At 35.9% G+C, this 15,889-nt stretch overlaps 2 protein-coding genes across 3 annotated transcripts; both read left to right on the forward strand.

Annotated features, from left to right (window-relative positions):
* Nucleotides 620–10,328, forward strand: LOC18776266 (pre-mRNA-splicing factor ATP-dependent RNA helicase DEAH1). Of its 2 annotated transcripts, XM_020564132.1 has the most exons (28): nucleotides 620–988; nucleotides 1,291–1,395; nucleotides 1,513–1,643; nucleotides 1,752–1,949; nucleotides 2,035–2,106; nucleotides 2,387–2,473; nucleotides 2,874–2,907; nucleotides 3,015–3,069; nucleotides 3,645–3,704; nucleotides 3,854–3,925; nucleotides 4,103–4,166; nucleotides 4,323–4,402; nucleotides 4,549–4,616; nucleotides 4,714–4,771; nucleotides 4,946–5,003; nucleotides 5,090–5,158; nucleotides 5,549–5,617; nucleotides 5,839–5,928; nucleotides 6,271–6,357; nucleotides 6,590–6,705; nucleotides 6,789–6,855; nucleotides 7,160–8,200; nucleotides 8,448–8,510; nucleotides 8,734–8,857; nucleotides 8,978–9,078; nucleotides 9,520–9,582; nucleotides 9,674–9,746; nucleotides 9,948–10,328. In XM_020564132.1, exons 2-28 carry the CDS (start codon nucleotides 1,296–1,298, stop codon nucleotides 9,995–9,997), a joined length of 3,150 nt encoding a protein of 1,049 aa, XP_020419721.1. In that variant the 5' UTR covers nucleotides 620–988; nucleotides 1,291–1,295; the 3' UTR covers nucleotides 9,998–10,328. The 2 variants fall into 2 exon arrangements, with proteins under 2 accessions (XP_020419721.1, XP_020419722.1); XM_020564133.1 differs by lacking the exons at nucleotides 620–988; nucleotides 1,291–1,395; nucleotides 1,513–1,643; ... (4 more) ...; nucleotides 3,015–3,069; nucleotides 3,645–3,704 and having other exon boundaries at nucleotides 4,328–4,402.
* On the forward strand, nucleotides 11,019–12,554 carry LOC18777717 (beta-carotene hydroxylase 2, chloroplastic). Its single transcript, XM_020563449.1, has 4 exons — nucleotides 11,019–11,785; nucleotides 11,882–11,941; nucleotides 12,062–12,129; nucleotides 12,318–12,554. The coding sequence occupies exons 1-4, from the start codon at nucleotides 11,510–11,512 to the stop codon at nucleotides 12,355–12,357; spliced, it is 444 nt and encodes a 147-aa protein (XP_020419038.1). The 5' UTR covers nucleotides 11,019–11,509; the 3' UTR covers nucleotides 12,358–12,554.

A 15,889-nucleotide genomic window follows, 5' to 3' on the forward strand; every position in this document is an offset into this window, starting at 1 on the left:
CAAAATAAAAAAAATTCATCTAATAAAAAAATCCTTTGTATTAACTTATGTATCACTCCAAAATATTTACAAAGGTTGTTGATCTTCGATTTGAAGTGTCTGAGTTTTTTTTTTGGGGGTAAGATTATGTTAGCTTTTAGTTTTAGGTAATTAGGTAATAATTATTAAGTTATTACAAATAAAAAAAACAATTAGAAAGGTAAGTAGCACAAGTTAGTGATGTGAGACAAAAGTTTTCATCTTCTGTAACTCGACATTATACTTTTTTAGTGTTTTCAAAAGATAAAGTTGCGTGTGTGAGTGTGAAATCCTCCTCCCTTTTAGTTTAGACTATCGATTGTACCAAATTTTTAATTTTTTTTTGTTTCATTTGGGCCAATCAAGTATACCTCGGTTGGTTGCACTCTTTCATCTCCATCCATATGAGCAAATGTTAGAAATCCCTAGGCACCTAATGACTATTGCGTAAACCCCCCTCCTCCCAATCGCTTGTATTAAAAAATATATTTACAGTTAAAGTGAGTATTAACTATTTTTTTACATTATTTATGTGTACCCAAAAAGTGAAGTCAATATATATAGAGCAAATACCACGAGTATCCCCACACCCGATGGAATTCGGCTTTTCCTTTGTTATTGGATGATGATATTGAGCCCCTTACTCCCTCAGACCGACTAAAATTTTGGCTCCAACATCTAAAAAATGACGGCCCAAAGCCCTTCCTTTGTATTTCTCTCTCTCCGACCCAATATCGCAAAGCCCGCACTTTCCTTCTCTCTTTCTGTGTCGTCGCCGTGACGCGACGCCGTTTTGAAAGCACGGCGAACTGTCAACTCCGGCCGTTTACAGTGGTCTCGGAAGTAGCCGTACTGTCCACACGTTTCACGCATTGCCGCACGTGCAAAGCTCGCACAGAGCCTTTCTCTCGGAAGACCAATCCTTTTCTCAGCCAAACAAACAAACGCTAGAAATATTTGTAGCCCTAAGGTGAGTTCCCTTAGTTAAATCCTACTTAGGTTTCAATGTGATCCTTCTTGTTTTGTTTACGGTAATTACGTTGAAAAAGTTATTTGCTTTTTAGCTTAAGCAACATGGATAAATTATCTTTGTACTTGATATTCTTCCTTCTCGTTTCTGAATTTGAATTTGCCTTCGCTTGATTGTGAGTTTAAATTAGCAGGAATTGCTTAACTTATTCTTCACCTTTGTTCTTTTGTTTTATTTTGAAATAAAGTTTTACCATTATTTTCTCTCAATATATGTTGAGAATGATTTAATTTTGAATGCAGAAAAAATGGGGAGCGAGAGCAATCTGAAGACATGGGTATCCGATAAGTTGATGACGTTTCTCGGATATTCTCAGCCCACTGTTGTTCAGTACATTATTGGATTAAGTTAGTTGTCCTTACCTCTTAGTTTTTACCTGTTAATTTTCTCTTGCTTTTGTGTACTTAATTTAAAAGTTTACATTGTGCACACTGTTTCTAATCAAAACTTCACATTTCTTGCAGCCAAACAAGCAAAATCACCGGCTGATGTGGTGGGCAAGCTTGTAGAATTTGGGTTGTCCTCTTCGGCCGAAACAAGTGCATTTGCTGAAGACATCTTCGCAAGAGTGCCCCGTAAAGAATCTGGTTTGAATGTGAGTTGTTATTCCAAATTAAATGAATGTGTTGACTTAGGATTTCAGCCTCCAGTTTAATCTGTCTATGACATCGTGTCTTTCCTGCTTGTTACTCGTGTATATCAGCTATATCAGAAACAAGAGAGGGAAGCTGCGATGTTGGTGAAGAAGCAGAAGACATATTCTCTCTTGGATGCAGATGACCAAGATGACGATGATGGCGATAGATCTTCTGTCCAGGTTGTTTCTGAGTCCAGGAAAGCTGACTCCCATAAGAAACGTTTCAGGAAGAAGGTCTTGAGTCAAGAAGATGAAGATGATGAGGTTAATTCTTTAAACTTCTTGAAAGGTAATATTCTATATTTGTTTCTCATGGTAACTGTTGTTTTAACTGAATGCAATGCTGCAGGTGATTGCACAAGAGAAAGAAGAGAGACGAGTTAAAAGACGAATTTCCCCAGATGACAATGATGGTTCAGAGGTTTTCTTGTTTTATTTTTATATATATTTTAAAATTTATCGATAGGTAGTGCTTCAATACTTGGTTAGTCTTTCACTTTATGGTCGGATTGGTTAATTATCTTGTTATCTGATGATAGAATCTGTGTGGTTCACTAATCATACCATTATGTTCATTATAATTATATATACATTTTTTGCTATGTCTCATATACACATTGAGGAACATGTTTGCATTCATTTTCTGTTATACATTTTTCCTAATATTTCTCAACATGTCCTCTATTTAAAATGGTATGCAGTCAGAAGAAGAAAGATTGCGTGATCAAAGAGAGAGGGAGCAATTGGAGCAGAATATAAGGGAACGGGATACAGCAGCTACACGAAAGGTACAAATTTAGTTCAGAACTGATTTTCATTTCCTACATTTAGTTTTCAGTATAAAAACTGCTTGGATTGTCTTACTGCTTCGAGCTAGTTCTAGTTGTTTAAAAGTTGCATCGTTAAATGATTTATTGATATCATGCAAAGATGTATGCTTTGAAACTGCAGCTGTGTTGTATATTTCGGCTAGAATATTATTATCTGGGTCTAGTCCTTGATATGGAGATTATCCTGTTTTACCAACAAACTACTGTTATGGTGTTTCCTAGCTACAACTCTTAGATTGAGCTATGCCTTCTCATATTCGTCTCTGATTTGGAACAACTACCTACATGTGCATAATCATAACATTGCTTTTGTTGTTTTCTCGTCACTAACTTCCTTTTTTTCCCTCCCTCCCTACAGTTAACAGAGAGAAAATTAACACGAAAGGAAGAAGGTACCTCAAACACATATATTTCGAGAATTACATAACTTGCTGCATTTGCTCATATTCATGTTTATAATTTTTGTTGCCTCATCATGATACATTGTACTGTACAACAGAGGAGGCTATTCGGAGAAGCAATGCATTGGAGCGGAATGACCTTGAAGATTTAAGGTTTGTCATTATCTAGATATCATGAATTAATTTATTCTGAAGTTCTGTGTTTTTTTGGTATTGTTCTTATAGGTGAAATTCTATTTTTTGGCAGGCAATAGAAAACTTCAAATAGTTAAAAGATTAGTGCTTTAAAACAAATAATATTTGAAGTTTCTAAATAGTATTTGATTCATTCTGAAGTACTCTGTTTTTAATTTTTTTTGGTATCGTTCTTATAGGTGAAATTCTATTTTTTGGCAGGCAATAGTTGTTTTTGAAATAGTTAAAAGATTAATGGTTTAAAAAAATAAAATCCACCCTTAGTAGTTAGCACTTTTCTAAATTTTTGAGCAAGAGTACCTGCTTGCCTTTCTGTCTTCTTACACATAAAAAGCTGTTTGTTTCTAAATGGTTTAGTACACAAACATTCTGATGATTTGTCAGAGTGGAAAAGACTGTCTTTCCATTTTAGTTATTATCTTGAAGCTACTTATTTTCATCCTAGAAAGCAAAATAAAGTACTCAAAATATATATGTTCTATATGACATTAAGCGGGGTTCTAATATTTCTCCTTCAATTGTCTCTGCTTCAGAAAAGTTTCAAGACAAGAATATCTCAAGAAGAGGGAGCAAAAGAAATTGGAGGAAATCAGGTATGGAAAGAATTATCTTTTGCTTTTACCTAAAGTTAGCTCCCCCCTACCCCCAAAAGAAAGAAAAAGAAAAAACCTGTTGTATTTATGTAATTTAAAAGGTATAACTGCACAATTAGTGGTCTTAATTGTTTTGACATATATCTCAGAGATGATATAGAGGATGAGCAATACTTATTTGATGGTGTGAAGCTCACTGAAGTAGAATATCGCGAACTAAGGTAATGAAAATGCAGTTACCTAATTACTTTGCTATGATCAGTCAGTGGTTATTGGTTAGCGTTTTATTACTCCAATAAACCAAAGTTAAAGAAAAAAACTAATTTTAGTTATTTTTCCAGCAAATAAATCTATTACAGAATCTAATATTTTTACCCATTTGTGAATTTGTGCTACAGTTACAAGAAACAAATATACGAGCTGGTGAAGAAGAGGTCAGATGAGGTTGAGGATACCACTGAGGTAATTTGTAGTTATTGATAATTAACTATGGTTAGCTTTTTTGCCTATGTGAGCTTGTTTTCAAGAGAGTTCTGTATTGACAATTTTCCTCCTGCTCTCGTTGGAGTGGATGAGTAATTGAGATGCATTGGTATTTTCAATCTTTTTTAAATGCAGTACAGGATGCCAGATGCGTACGATGAGGAGGGTGGTGTTAATCAGGAAAAGAGATTTTCTGTCGCTGTGCAACGCTACAGGTCACTATTTTGGAAATGTTCACAATTACTACAATCATCATTCCTGCCCCCCAATAAAATATTCTTAACTCAATAAATGAATCCGCAATCCTGAAACAGATCTTGTTCTGTCTTTAACTCTTTTTTTTGCCTGTTGCATTGTATAGGGACCTCAGTGCTGGGGATAAAATGAACCCATTTGCAGAACAGGAAGCTTGGGAGGATCATCAAATTGGTGAGTTCTTTGTGAGGTTTTAGCATTCTCTTAAGTGTCCTTTCCCTTGAAATTTTAAACAAATTTCAGAATTTTCATCCTGAGGATCATCTTGTAGGAAAAGCAACGCTGAAATTTGGTTCAAAAAATAAGAAACAAATATCTGATGAGTATCAGTAAGTTTACAAATTTTTATCCTCTTGCTTCTGTTTTACCTGCTTATTTTCACTATCTGAAGTTGCATCTGTTAATAAGTGAAGCAAATTAATTGCAGAAGCTTATTCTAATTGCTTCTTTTGTTTGTGCATGAGCATTCTAAGTCTTTTTCACTCATATATTTTGATGTTTAGATTTGTATTTGAGGATCAGATTGATTTTATCAAGGCATCAGTGATGGATGGTGATGAGGTATGCCAACTAGCATCATCATTTTGACGTGACACTTTTGTCTGGTATCACAGTCAAAGTCTCATCTGTTTGTTTTCTGGATGCAGTTTGATGATGACGGGCAACCCTCTGAGTTACTTGAGTCGAAGGCGAAAACGGCCTTAGAGAAGCTCCAGGTTGCTAATAATTTTCTTTTTCTTAATTTGTTTGTTCATATTTCCTTTGGCTTTTTTGCTTAGATGTAACTGTGTTTGGTATGGCTTATTCTTACCATTGTTTTTGAGAAATGTATACTACTAGTTGCAGCCTGTGGCATGCTTCAGAAACGAATGAATAAATTGCGGAAGTTAAATATGCCTCCCACATATAAACAACCTGAAGAGCATGAATAAATATAGAACGTTAAAAAATGCAAACATTTTGGAAGCTTTAAAGATTGTTGCGGTGTCCATTTACTTTGTGGTTATCATTAATTATTTAACTATATGATTAACCTTTGAATGGTATCAAATCATAGGAGATTATAATATATCTTTTAATAATCATTTACGTTTTTGCTTATTCAGGATGACAGAAAAACATTACCCATCTACACCTACCGCGATCAATTGCTTGAAGCTGTTGAAAATCATCAGGTTTTTTAGCTTTTCCATTACAAATTTACATTTTCGAAATTTTGACTAGGAATGCATGTATTCAAATGTAATGCACTGATGGTTTAGTTTGCACCAGATTGTTATGTTTTACTCCTACAAGCATTTTGAGCCATAGGCATTTCAAACGAGTATCCTCATTAACAAAAGTACATCTAAGAATTTTCTTTTTGTATGACATGCCTTCGACTTATGCTTTGTAGGTTCTTGTTATTGTTGGTGAAACTGGTTCTGGAAAAACCACACAGATACCCCAATATCTTCATGAGGCTGGATACACAAAGCGTGGAAAGGTGTAAGCTTTGTTTCTTGCAATTTTCTTGTTTTGTCCTGGAAGTCATTCAGTGTTTGATGCGAAATTTTTTGACTCTCAGATGAAATGCTAATTATCATACCTTTTTTTTTTTTTTTACTTGTGTGGCTAATATTGAAAAAATATATATATTTTCGTTTTTGGTTTTGCAACATTGTATTTTTAGTATATTCAACATGCTCCTGGAGACTCAACAATTTATCTCAAACAACCTGAAAGGTTTCAAAATTGTGACCCAAAAAAATAGGTGGACTCCTGATTATATTAAAACTATCTAAATGGGTAGTATGGGCTAGATAATTTTTTTATATTTTTGTTACAGATTGGGTGCACACAGCCACGACGAGTTGCTGCTATGAGTGTTGCTGCAAGGGTTTCTCAAGAAATGGGGGTCAAACTTGGGCACGAGGTATTCCACTAGTGATCTTTGTTCATTATGCTAATAACCTCTGATCAGATAAAAAGAAAAAGGTAATGACCAGTGATTCCCTTTATTTAAGAGAAAAAGGTATTCTGATGGTATGCTTATTCTTTGTTTACTTATTTCAAATGGTTCTCTAGGTTCTTGATTCAGTTTGTCCTTGCTTAGATGAATTCTATATCTATTTGACAGTCGTGGGGGCTTTTTATGCCATATGCAGGTTGGTTATTCTATTCGTTTTGAGGATTGCACATCCGAAAAGACTGTTTTGAAATATATGACAGATGGAATGCTGTTGCGAGAGTTCCTTGGTGAACCAGATCTGGCGAGTTACAGGTAAGCTAACTTGGTGTATGGGATATACAGTTTGATACTTGGATTATATAAGTTGGTTCACTTTCTGTCTGCAAATATTTTAGTGTGGTGATGGTGGACGAGGCCCATGAACGAACACTCTCGACTGATATTCTATTTGGACTAGTAAAGGTAAGCAGTAACTCTTCGTGTTTCTCAGTCATTTCTTTATGGTGTGTTGCTTATTGAAGTGCATCATGCATCGATTGTAGGACCAATTTATTTTTCTTGACTGTGCTTAATTTTCTTATTTTTAGTGAAGATATTGCCTCTAGTTAAACATCTGGCATATTTTTGTGGTAATTTCATCTGTGGTTTTCTCTTGGAGATTGTTTCTTAATGATCACCCTATCTACTTTTCTTCTGGAAGCACTTATAATAACTGATAAATACCTTTGTTTCTTCAATTTCTGATGGTTAGTGGTTTTTGTAATAGGATATTGCTCGATTTAGACCGGATCTCAAACTGCTTATCTCAAGTGCAACGCTTGATGCTGAGAAGTTCAGTGATTATTTTGATTCTGCTCCAATTTTCAAAATTCCAGGGAGGCGGTATCCTGTTGAAATACATTATACGAAAGCACCAGAAGCTGATTACTTAGATGCAGCAATTGTCACTGCACTTCAAATCCATGTGACACAACCACCTGGAGATATATTGGTGTTCCTTACTGGTCAGGAAGAGATTGAAACAGCAGAAGAAATATTGAAGCACAGAACAAGGGGTCTAGGGACAAAAATTGCTGAGCTGATTATTTGTCCCATATATGCAAACCTACCTACTGAGCTGCAAGCAAAAATTTTTGAAGCCACACCTGATGGGGCAAGGAAGGTTGTCCTTGCCACAAATATAGCTGAAACTTCGTTGACCATTGATGGGATCAAATATGTTATTGACCCTGGGTTTTGCAAGATGAAGTCGTATAACCCAAGGACTGGAATGGAGTCATTGCTAGTTACTCCCATCTCAAAGGCATCTGCAATGCAGAGGGCAGGTCGATCTGGTCGAACTGGTCCTGGAAAGTGCTTCCGGTTATATACTGCCTACAATTATTACAATGATTTAGATGATAACACAGTACCAGAAGTACAAAGAACTAATCTTGCAAATGTTGTGCTTACGTTGAAGAGCCTTGGTATTCATGACTTATTACACTTTGATTTTATGGACCCTCCTCCATCTGAAGCATTACTAAAAGCCCTGGAACTGTTGTTTGCACTAAGTGCATTAAATAAAGTGGGTGAGTTGACTAAAGTCGGTAGAAGGATGGCGGAGTTTCCTCTTGATCCCATGCTATCTAAGATGATAGTTGCTTCTGATAAGTACAAGTGTTCAGATGAGGTCATTTCCATTGCTGCCATGCTTTCCATTGGTAATTCCATCTTTTACCGTCCCAAGGACAAACAAGTTCATGCTGACAATGCACGTTTGAATTTTCACACCGGGAACGTGGGAGATCACATTGCATTGCTCAAGGTGTAGTTTCTTTCTTTTTCTATATAGTTTATTTCTATTTTCCCTTTAGTGAACATATCTGATGTTTAGGGCTTTAAACCATGACTTTGGGACTTGGAGGATGGGAAACTGGTAAATTTTATATGTTAAGTAGTTATAATGACTTGAATGAGGTTGGTATAGATCCGCATTATTAACTGTGTGCCGAGTAAGTTGTCAAATGTTTTTGAATGGTTATTTGACCTCCTTTTTTTCTTTTTCCTCTTAGGTGTATAACTCATGGAAAGAGACCAACTTCTCAACCCAGTGGTGCTATGAAAACTATATACAGGTACGGTTTAATTTGCCTCCGTGTATGGTGACAACAGAATGATACCAATGCCAATAAAAATCTTGATCTATTTTTTATTTAAAACATCGATAATAGTTTAGGTTAATTATTTCCTCTTTTTTTTTAGATACTGATTAACATGTGTTGACCATGTCAAATTACAATATATTGATTCTTTATCAATACTCCTCGCATGGTTGTTTGTAATCCCAAAAATTTACAGGTGAGGAGCATGAAGCGTGCTAGAGATATTAGAGACCAGCTTGAGGGACTCTTGGAGAGGGTTGAGATTGAGCTGGTCTCAAATCTCAGTGATTATGAGACCATAAAGAAGGCCATTACATCTGGTAATTTTACCATTACTGTTAGCCATAATGATCTAAAAGTGATTAATGATCTAAAAGTGATTCTTTTTGTTTTTCCCCTCTGTTCATTGTTAAATTAAACCATGTTGCTATTTCTATCAGGCTTCTTCCCTCATTCTGCAAAGCTTCAAAAGAATGGATCTTATAGAACAGTCAAACATCCACAGACCGTCCATATACATCCCAGCTCAGGGCTATCACAGGTAAAGATGAATTGCATTGTCCTGGTGGCTACTTTGCATACAAGCTTAGTCTTTTGGATCACAATTATAAACTGATCTCACTCATGCTATGTATTGAATATAGTATGTGTTAGTGAAACGTATATTTGCAAAGGGAGTGAAGGTGGAATATGGGTTTGGGTCATTACTTTCATTGCATTAAGAGCTGACTGCTCACCCGTGACGAGGATATTTATTATGCATTATGCAAAAAAAGAGGACAAACTTTACTGCTTTTCCAACACATCATTTCGCTTTTGAACACATGTACACAATACCAATTACCAAAAACTCACAGGCTTTTGTATATGCATTAGGGGAAATAATTTATTTGTATGTCAATGTTGGTTTTTGCCTTTCATAGTAATTGGACAAATATTATCTGATGCATTGCTTGATTTTCTATTGAATTTTTATCTTCAGGTGCTTCCGAGATGGGTTATATACCATGAATTGGTACTTACAACCAAGGAATATATGAGACAGGTATATGTTCCCTTGTACCTTTCATTTTCCCTGTTGGTTATCTCGTATATGCTATTTGCATTACAGCTAAAGCCTTCCAATTAAATTTCAGGTAACAGAATTAAAGCCGGAGTGGTTAGTGGAAATAGCTCCGCATTATTACCAGCTGAAGGATGTTGAAGATTGTAAGATCTCTCTCTCTCTCTCTCTCTCTCTCTCTCTCTCTCTCTTTATTTCTCTATTATATGTATATTGTTATTTCACTACTTTAATAGTGGTTTAGTTATGCTATTAGTCAATCATATAACTGCTTGATATCTCTATTTAAACGAGTTTCTTATATCATTTGATACTACGAATTGCTGAAATATCTTTATCCATGGCAGTGATGTCAAAGAAAATGCCCCGTGGAGAAGGGCGTGCACAACAGGATTGAGAACTTGAAGATAATTATAGATATCACTATGACTGGTGGTTTGTTGGTTGGGGATGTTAGAGCAAAAGGAGCTTGTAAATACAATTTTGTGTACTAAAACAAAACTGCATTTTCAACTAGTTGACACACTAACAACTTGGGGCTTATAGACAGTCTTTTTGCAGTCTTTACAAGAGAATCTGAGGGTATTCTTTTCTTACCGTTAGGTTACGGGTTTAGTCGACACACAAACGATTTGGAGTTGGGCAAATAAGGTGTAATCTGTATCTGACAAATCTGTACAAGAATAGACGTTCTTATATTTAAATTGAAATTATTTGGGGAGGTGACCTATCTGGTTTTTGAATATGCCTAAATGTGGTTGACTTAGCTTTGACGTTTATTTAACAAAAAGAGAAATTGAGTCCTCTATTCTTGAGACTCTCGAGAGTGGGCCAGTTTGCCTAATTCTAACAAATAATGGTTGTTTGCCAGAAACTTATTAGCAAACCTATATAATATTTTACTATAATTTATTTAAATATTTAAATATATACTATTTTTATTCAATAATATGTGAAAGTTATGTGTATAATACATGAATTTTGTAAAAATCACGTGTATTAAACATGTTTGCTTTTTATAAAAAGTGTATTTTATCGAACCTTTAAGACATGTATGGAAAACGGAAGTAGTATTGATAAATACATACGTAGTTATATAGTTTAGCGGTTCAGATATACTATTTATTAAAAACAAATTTAAAAAAGGACCCTAGTAAAGCCGTATGGCTATACTCATAATTTAAAAAAGGCTTTTTATTACAAAACGTCCCTGACATTTGCGAAACTATCAAATTGCATCTTTAAAGTCTTTTTGTATAAGTCATGGTCCGTAACGTTAATATAGGTGCTCTTAAATAGTCATTCTGTCAAAAAAACTATTAAATATAAAGATATAATCCCCAAATCAATCCAAATTTATAATATATATATATATATTTTTTATAATTTCCTTCCCTTCTCTCGTTCTTTCTTCTTCTCCTTTCTTTCTTGTCTTCTTCTTTCTCTTCGCCAGATTCCTTGAGGATGGTTATGAGACTCTCTCAATTTTGCAGACAGAAAGTTGTGGTGTCTGTTCACTTCAATTCAACCCACCCTCAAGTCAATCTCTCTATCTCTCCCTCGCTCTGAAGTTCTTCCATGGCGGCTGGGCACTTCGTCGCCACAACCCCCAAACCCATCCGTCTCATCCAATCCTCATACCTCCTGGCAAAACCCAACCCAACTATCTTCTTCCCACCTTCGAATCTTCGCCACCAAAAATCAGCAATTCATTATAGGGCTCGAAGGAAGCTCTGTTTCACTATGTCGTCATGGAGGACCAAAAGCAGAGTACCCATCTTGAGAATTGCACAGAAAAGCCCAAGAGGCTGCTGATTCTCGGAACCCAATTGTAATTCCGTCCGTACGTGTGGCTGAGAAGTTTTCCAGGAAGAAATCGGAGAGGTTCACTTATCTTGTTGCTGCGGTGATGTCCAGCTTTGGTATTACTCCCATGGCTGTCATGGCCGTTTATTACAGCTTTGGTATTACTGGTATTACCCATCTTGAGAATTGCACAGAAAAAGCCCAAGAGGCTGCTGATTCTCGGAACCCAATTGTAATTCCGTCCGTACGTGTGGCTGAGAAGTTGTCCAGGAAGAAATCGGAGAGGTTCACTTATCTTGTTGCTGCGGTGATGTCCAGCTTTGGTATTACTTCCATGGCTGTCATGGCTGTTTATTACAGATTTTACTGGCAAATGGAGGTAACCAATTTCTCTCTGCTCCCTAAACCACAAAAGTTACGAACTTTATCTTCTCTGGTTGAGTTTTTGAATTGGGTGATTTTGTTTTCTGTGTAGGGTGGGAATGTGCCTTTGTCTGAAATGTTGGGTACATTTGCTCTATCTGTTGGTGCTGCTGTAAGTTCACTGACAACATCTCAATTGGAGAAACTTAATTAAATTAAATTGATTTTGAAGTTTTTTTCTTTACACTGAAAACTATTAAATCGATTTGGATTTTATATATGTATATTTTAGGTGGGAATGGAGTTTTGGGCAAGATGGGCTCATAAAGCTCTCTGGCACGCTTATGGCATATGCACGAGGTTTGCTTCGAATTTTGCTACTTTTTATTATCTCTTTGATGCCAACTCCTCAAAATTTTGTTTCTTTTCGTTCACTGGGAAACCAGCAATGAAAGAAACATGACAAGCTTGAGTTTTTATGTTGTTTTTCCATTTAGTTTCTTAGCAACCAATCAGTGTTTGATATTTGATATGAACTTTAATTGCAGTCTCACCACACAGACCCAGAGAAGGTCCATTCGAGCTTAACGATGGACTGAAACAGAGAAAGAAGAGATAAGGAATCTGGTGGAGAGAAAGAAGAAGAAGAAAAAGAAAGAAAGAAAGAAAGAGAGAGGGAAATGAAATAAATAAATAAATAATATTTTTTTATAATTTTGGATTGATTTGACGATTATATCTCTAGGTTTAATAGATTTTTAACGGAGGGATTATTTAAGAGCACCTATATTAACGTTAGGGATCATGCATGATACAAAAAAACTTTAAGGATGCAATCTGATAGTTCCGCAAACGTTAGGGATGTTTTGTGATAAAAAGTCTTTAACAAAGAACAAATTACAGTAAACTCCTCAACCTATAGGTTCATTTACGAGTTCATACTCGATTTTGGGGACATTTACGAGTACATACTTAACGTCGTGAAAAACCTACAATTTGCCCCTCTGTTAGCCCAACTGTTAGTGAGTTTGTTAAATGCTGACGTGTCAAAAATGGGACTTATTTTTTGATGACGTGGACTTCCACGTGGAAAAAAGAAACTAATAAAAAATTATGTACATGTTAACAATAATTTTTAAATCATATTACAATCATAAAAAAATGAATAAAAAAAAGAAAAAAAAAATCTCATCTCTCTTCTCCAACCTAGCCAACCACCACCACGACCTTGCCCACCCCTTCCCAGCCCCCTCTCCGTCTCTGCCCCACCCCCCTTCTCTGTCACTGCCATCATCTTGCCCAATTGCTTATAATCCATTTGTTTCGTTATTGTGCAAACCAAAGTTTGTGAATCTAAAGGGTCCAACATTGAGGAACTTCTGGAATCTTGACTTGAGCACATTTACAACTTCAGGGTCTACTTCTTCAAAAGAATTTATTGCAACAGCGGTTGCTTTAGGCAGCTTTTGTCCCATTTTGTATAATAGGATTGCTAAGTGTGACTCTAACTTTCCTACTATTCCTTCAGGTAGGTCGTCCATATGAAATCTTGAAAATCCAGGAAGGAAGTCAAGGTTCTCTTTGATTCTTCCAAAAAGATGAAACTCAAGTTCAGAGACATTTACGAAAGGTCTCTTTAATTTCTTTTCTTATGTGATTACCTACGCTCGCGGTGTGAGGGAGAATATCTGTTAGGGAGTGAGGGGAGGGGTAGCCTGGTGTCTTGACCGCATGGCTATACTATATACATATATAAAGAACCGCCAGAGGCCTCAGCCCACGTGTCAGAGAGGCCAATGGCCTAATCCCACGTGTCAAAGAGGCCCAACGGTTATACTATTTTTAAAAAACAATTAAAACAATAGTATAGCCGAGCGGCTATACTATTTTATGTGTATATATAATATACATATAAAAAGACCCGCCCAAGGCCTAAGCCCACGTTTCAGAGAGGCCCATGGCCTGAGCCCACGTGTCAAAGAGGCCGAACGGCTATACTTTTTTAAAAAACTATTTTAAAAATAGTATAGCCGCGCGGCTATACTATTTTATGTATTTATATATATAAAGACCCGATCAAGGCGTAAGCCCACGGGTCAGAGAGGCCCATGGCCTAAGCCGACGTGTCAAGGAGTATAGCCGTGCGGCGATACCATTTTTATGCCAAAAAGAGTGTAGCCGCACGGCTATACCATTTTTTTTGGGTATATGTTATTCTTATTCAGTAATACGTGTATAATACCTGAATTTTGTGTGTCCTACTTAAATTTTTTTTTTAAAAAAAACGTGTATTAAACATGAGAAATACGTGCGTACGGGTATAATATATTATTAAACGTGAAAGTGCTAAAATCTTTATGCGGGTAATAACTTTGGAAAAGTAAAAAATCAAAAAGGGAAGATAGATACTCGAGCAATGGCATAATAGTGACGGATACGGCTCTTGGGGTATGGAGAAATTGAAAAAAGAAACCCAAACGATTTCACAAAAGACTTAATAAATAGAAACGAATAACTTTGTGTCCATTTTCTTCAGTCCTTTTATATTAAATAACAATTAAAATGTAATCACTATGCAAAGTGATTAAAAGAGGGTAAGATATCACTTGATTACGTATAGTAAATTAAAGAAGTAGGCCAAAGAACAAAAGTAAAGAATGCCATTTAATAATTTCAAAATATTAAAAATAAAAAGCCTAAATTTTTTTAAAAAATGGAAACACAGTACAGCCGCGCGGCTAGACTATTTTTTTAATTCAAAAACTAGTATAGCCGCATGGCTATACTATATACATATATAAAGAACCGCCAGAGGCCTCAGCCCACGTGTCAGAGAGGCCAATGGCCTAATCCCACGTGTCAAAGAGGCCCAACGGTTATACTTTTTTTTAAAAACAATTAAAACAATAGTATAGCCGCGCGGCTATACTATTTTATGTGTATATATAATATACATATAAAAAGACCCGCCCAAGGCCTAAGCCCACGTTTCAGAGAGGCCCATGGCCTGAGCCCACGTGTCAAAGAGGCCGCACGGCTATACTTTTTTTAAAAAAATATTTTAAAAATAGTCTAGCCGCGCGGCTATACTATTTTATGTATTTATATATATAAAGACCCGATCAAGGCGTAAGCCCACGGGTCAGAGAGGCCCATGGCATCAGCCCACGTGTGAAAGAGGCCCAACGGCTATACTTTTTTCGAAAAAAACAATTTTAAAAATAGTATGGCCGCGCGGCTATACTATTTTATATATAATATATATATATATATATATTAAAAAAGACGGGCCCAAGGCTAAGCCCACGTGCCAAAGAGGCCCATGGCTTAAGCCGACGTGTCAAGGAGTATAGCCGTGCGGCTATACCATTTTTATGCCAAAAAGAGTGTAGCCGCACGGCTATACCATTTTTTTTGGGTATATGTCATTCTTATTCAGTAATACGTGTATAATACCTGAATTTTGTGTGTCCTACTTCATTTTTTTTATAAAAAAAAAACGTGTATTAAACATAAGAAATACGTGCGCACGGGTATAATATATTATTAAACGTGAAAGTGCTAAAATCTTTATGCGGGTAATAACTTTGGAAAAGTAAAAAATCAAAAAGGGAAGATAGATACTCGAGCAATGGCATAATAGTGACGGATACGGCTCTTGGGGTATGGAGAAATTGAAAAAAGAAACCCAAACGATTTCACAAAAGACTTAATAAATAGAAACGAATAACTTTGTGTCCATTTTCTTCAGTCCTTTTATATTAAATAACAATTAAAATGTAATCACTATGCAAAGTGATTAAAAGAGGGTAAGATATCACTTGATTACGTATAGTAAATTAAAGAAGTAGGCCAAAGAACAAAAGTAAAGAATGCCATTTAATAATTTCAAAATATTAAAAATAAAAAAGAGTATAGCCGTGCGGCTATACTATGTGCATCATTGGAAAAAAGGAGCCCCCCAGCCCCTAGGTTACACGTGTCAGAAGAGCAAAGCCTAAATTTTTTTAAAATATGGAAACACCAGTACAGCCGAGCGGCTATACTCCTTTTTTAATTCAAAAAATCGTATAGCCGCATGGCTATACTATATACATATATAAAGAACCGCCAGAGGCCT

This window comes from Prunus persica, chromosome G5 (genome assembly GCF_000346465.2).
Source record: "Prunus persica cultivar Lovell chromosome G5, Prunus_persica_NCBIv2, whole genome shotgun sequence".
NCBI lineage: Eukaryota > Viridiplantae > Streptophyta > Magnoliopsida > Rosales > Rosaceae > Prunus > Prunus persica.

Bases quoted from the DNA above. Each gene is read 5' to 3' on its own strand.
- LOC18776266 (XM_020564132.1), top strand. From the start codon at position 1,296: ATGGGGAGCGAGAGCAATCTGAAGACATGGGTATCCGATAAGTTGATG. The intron at 2,474-2,873 runs GTACAAATTTAG...CCCTCCCTACAG, and splicing joins ATACAGCAGCTACACGAAAG to TTAACAGAGAGAAAATTAAC. The intron at 9,583-9,673 runs GTATATGTTCCC...ATTAAATTTCAG, and splicing joins CCAAGGAATATATGAGACAG to GTAACAGAATTAAAGCCGGA.
- LOC18777717 (XM_020563449.1), top strand. From the start codon at position 11,510: ATGTCCAGCTTTGGTATTACTCCCATGGCTGTCATGGCCGTTTATTAC. The intron at 11,942-12,061 runs GTAAGTTCACTG...TGTATATTTTAG, and splicing joins CTCTATCTGTTGGTGCTGCT to GTGGGAATGGAGTTTTGGGC. The intron at 12,130-12,317 runs GTTTGCTTCGAA...CTTTAATTGCAG, and splicing joins GCTTATGGCATATGCACGAG to TCTCACCACACAGACCCAGA.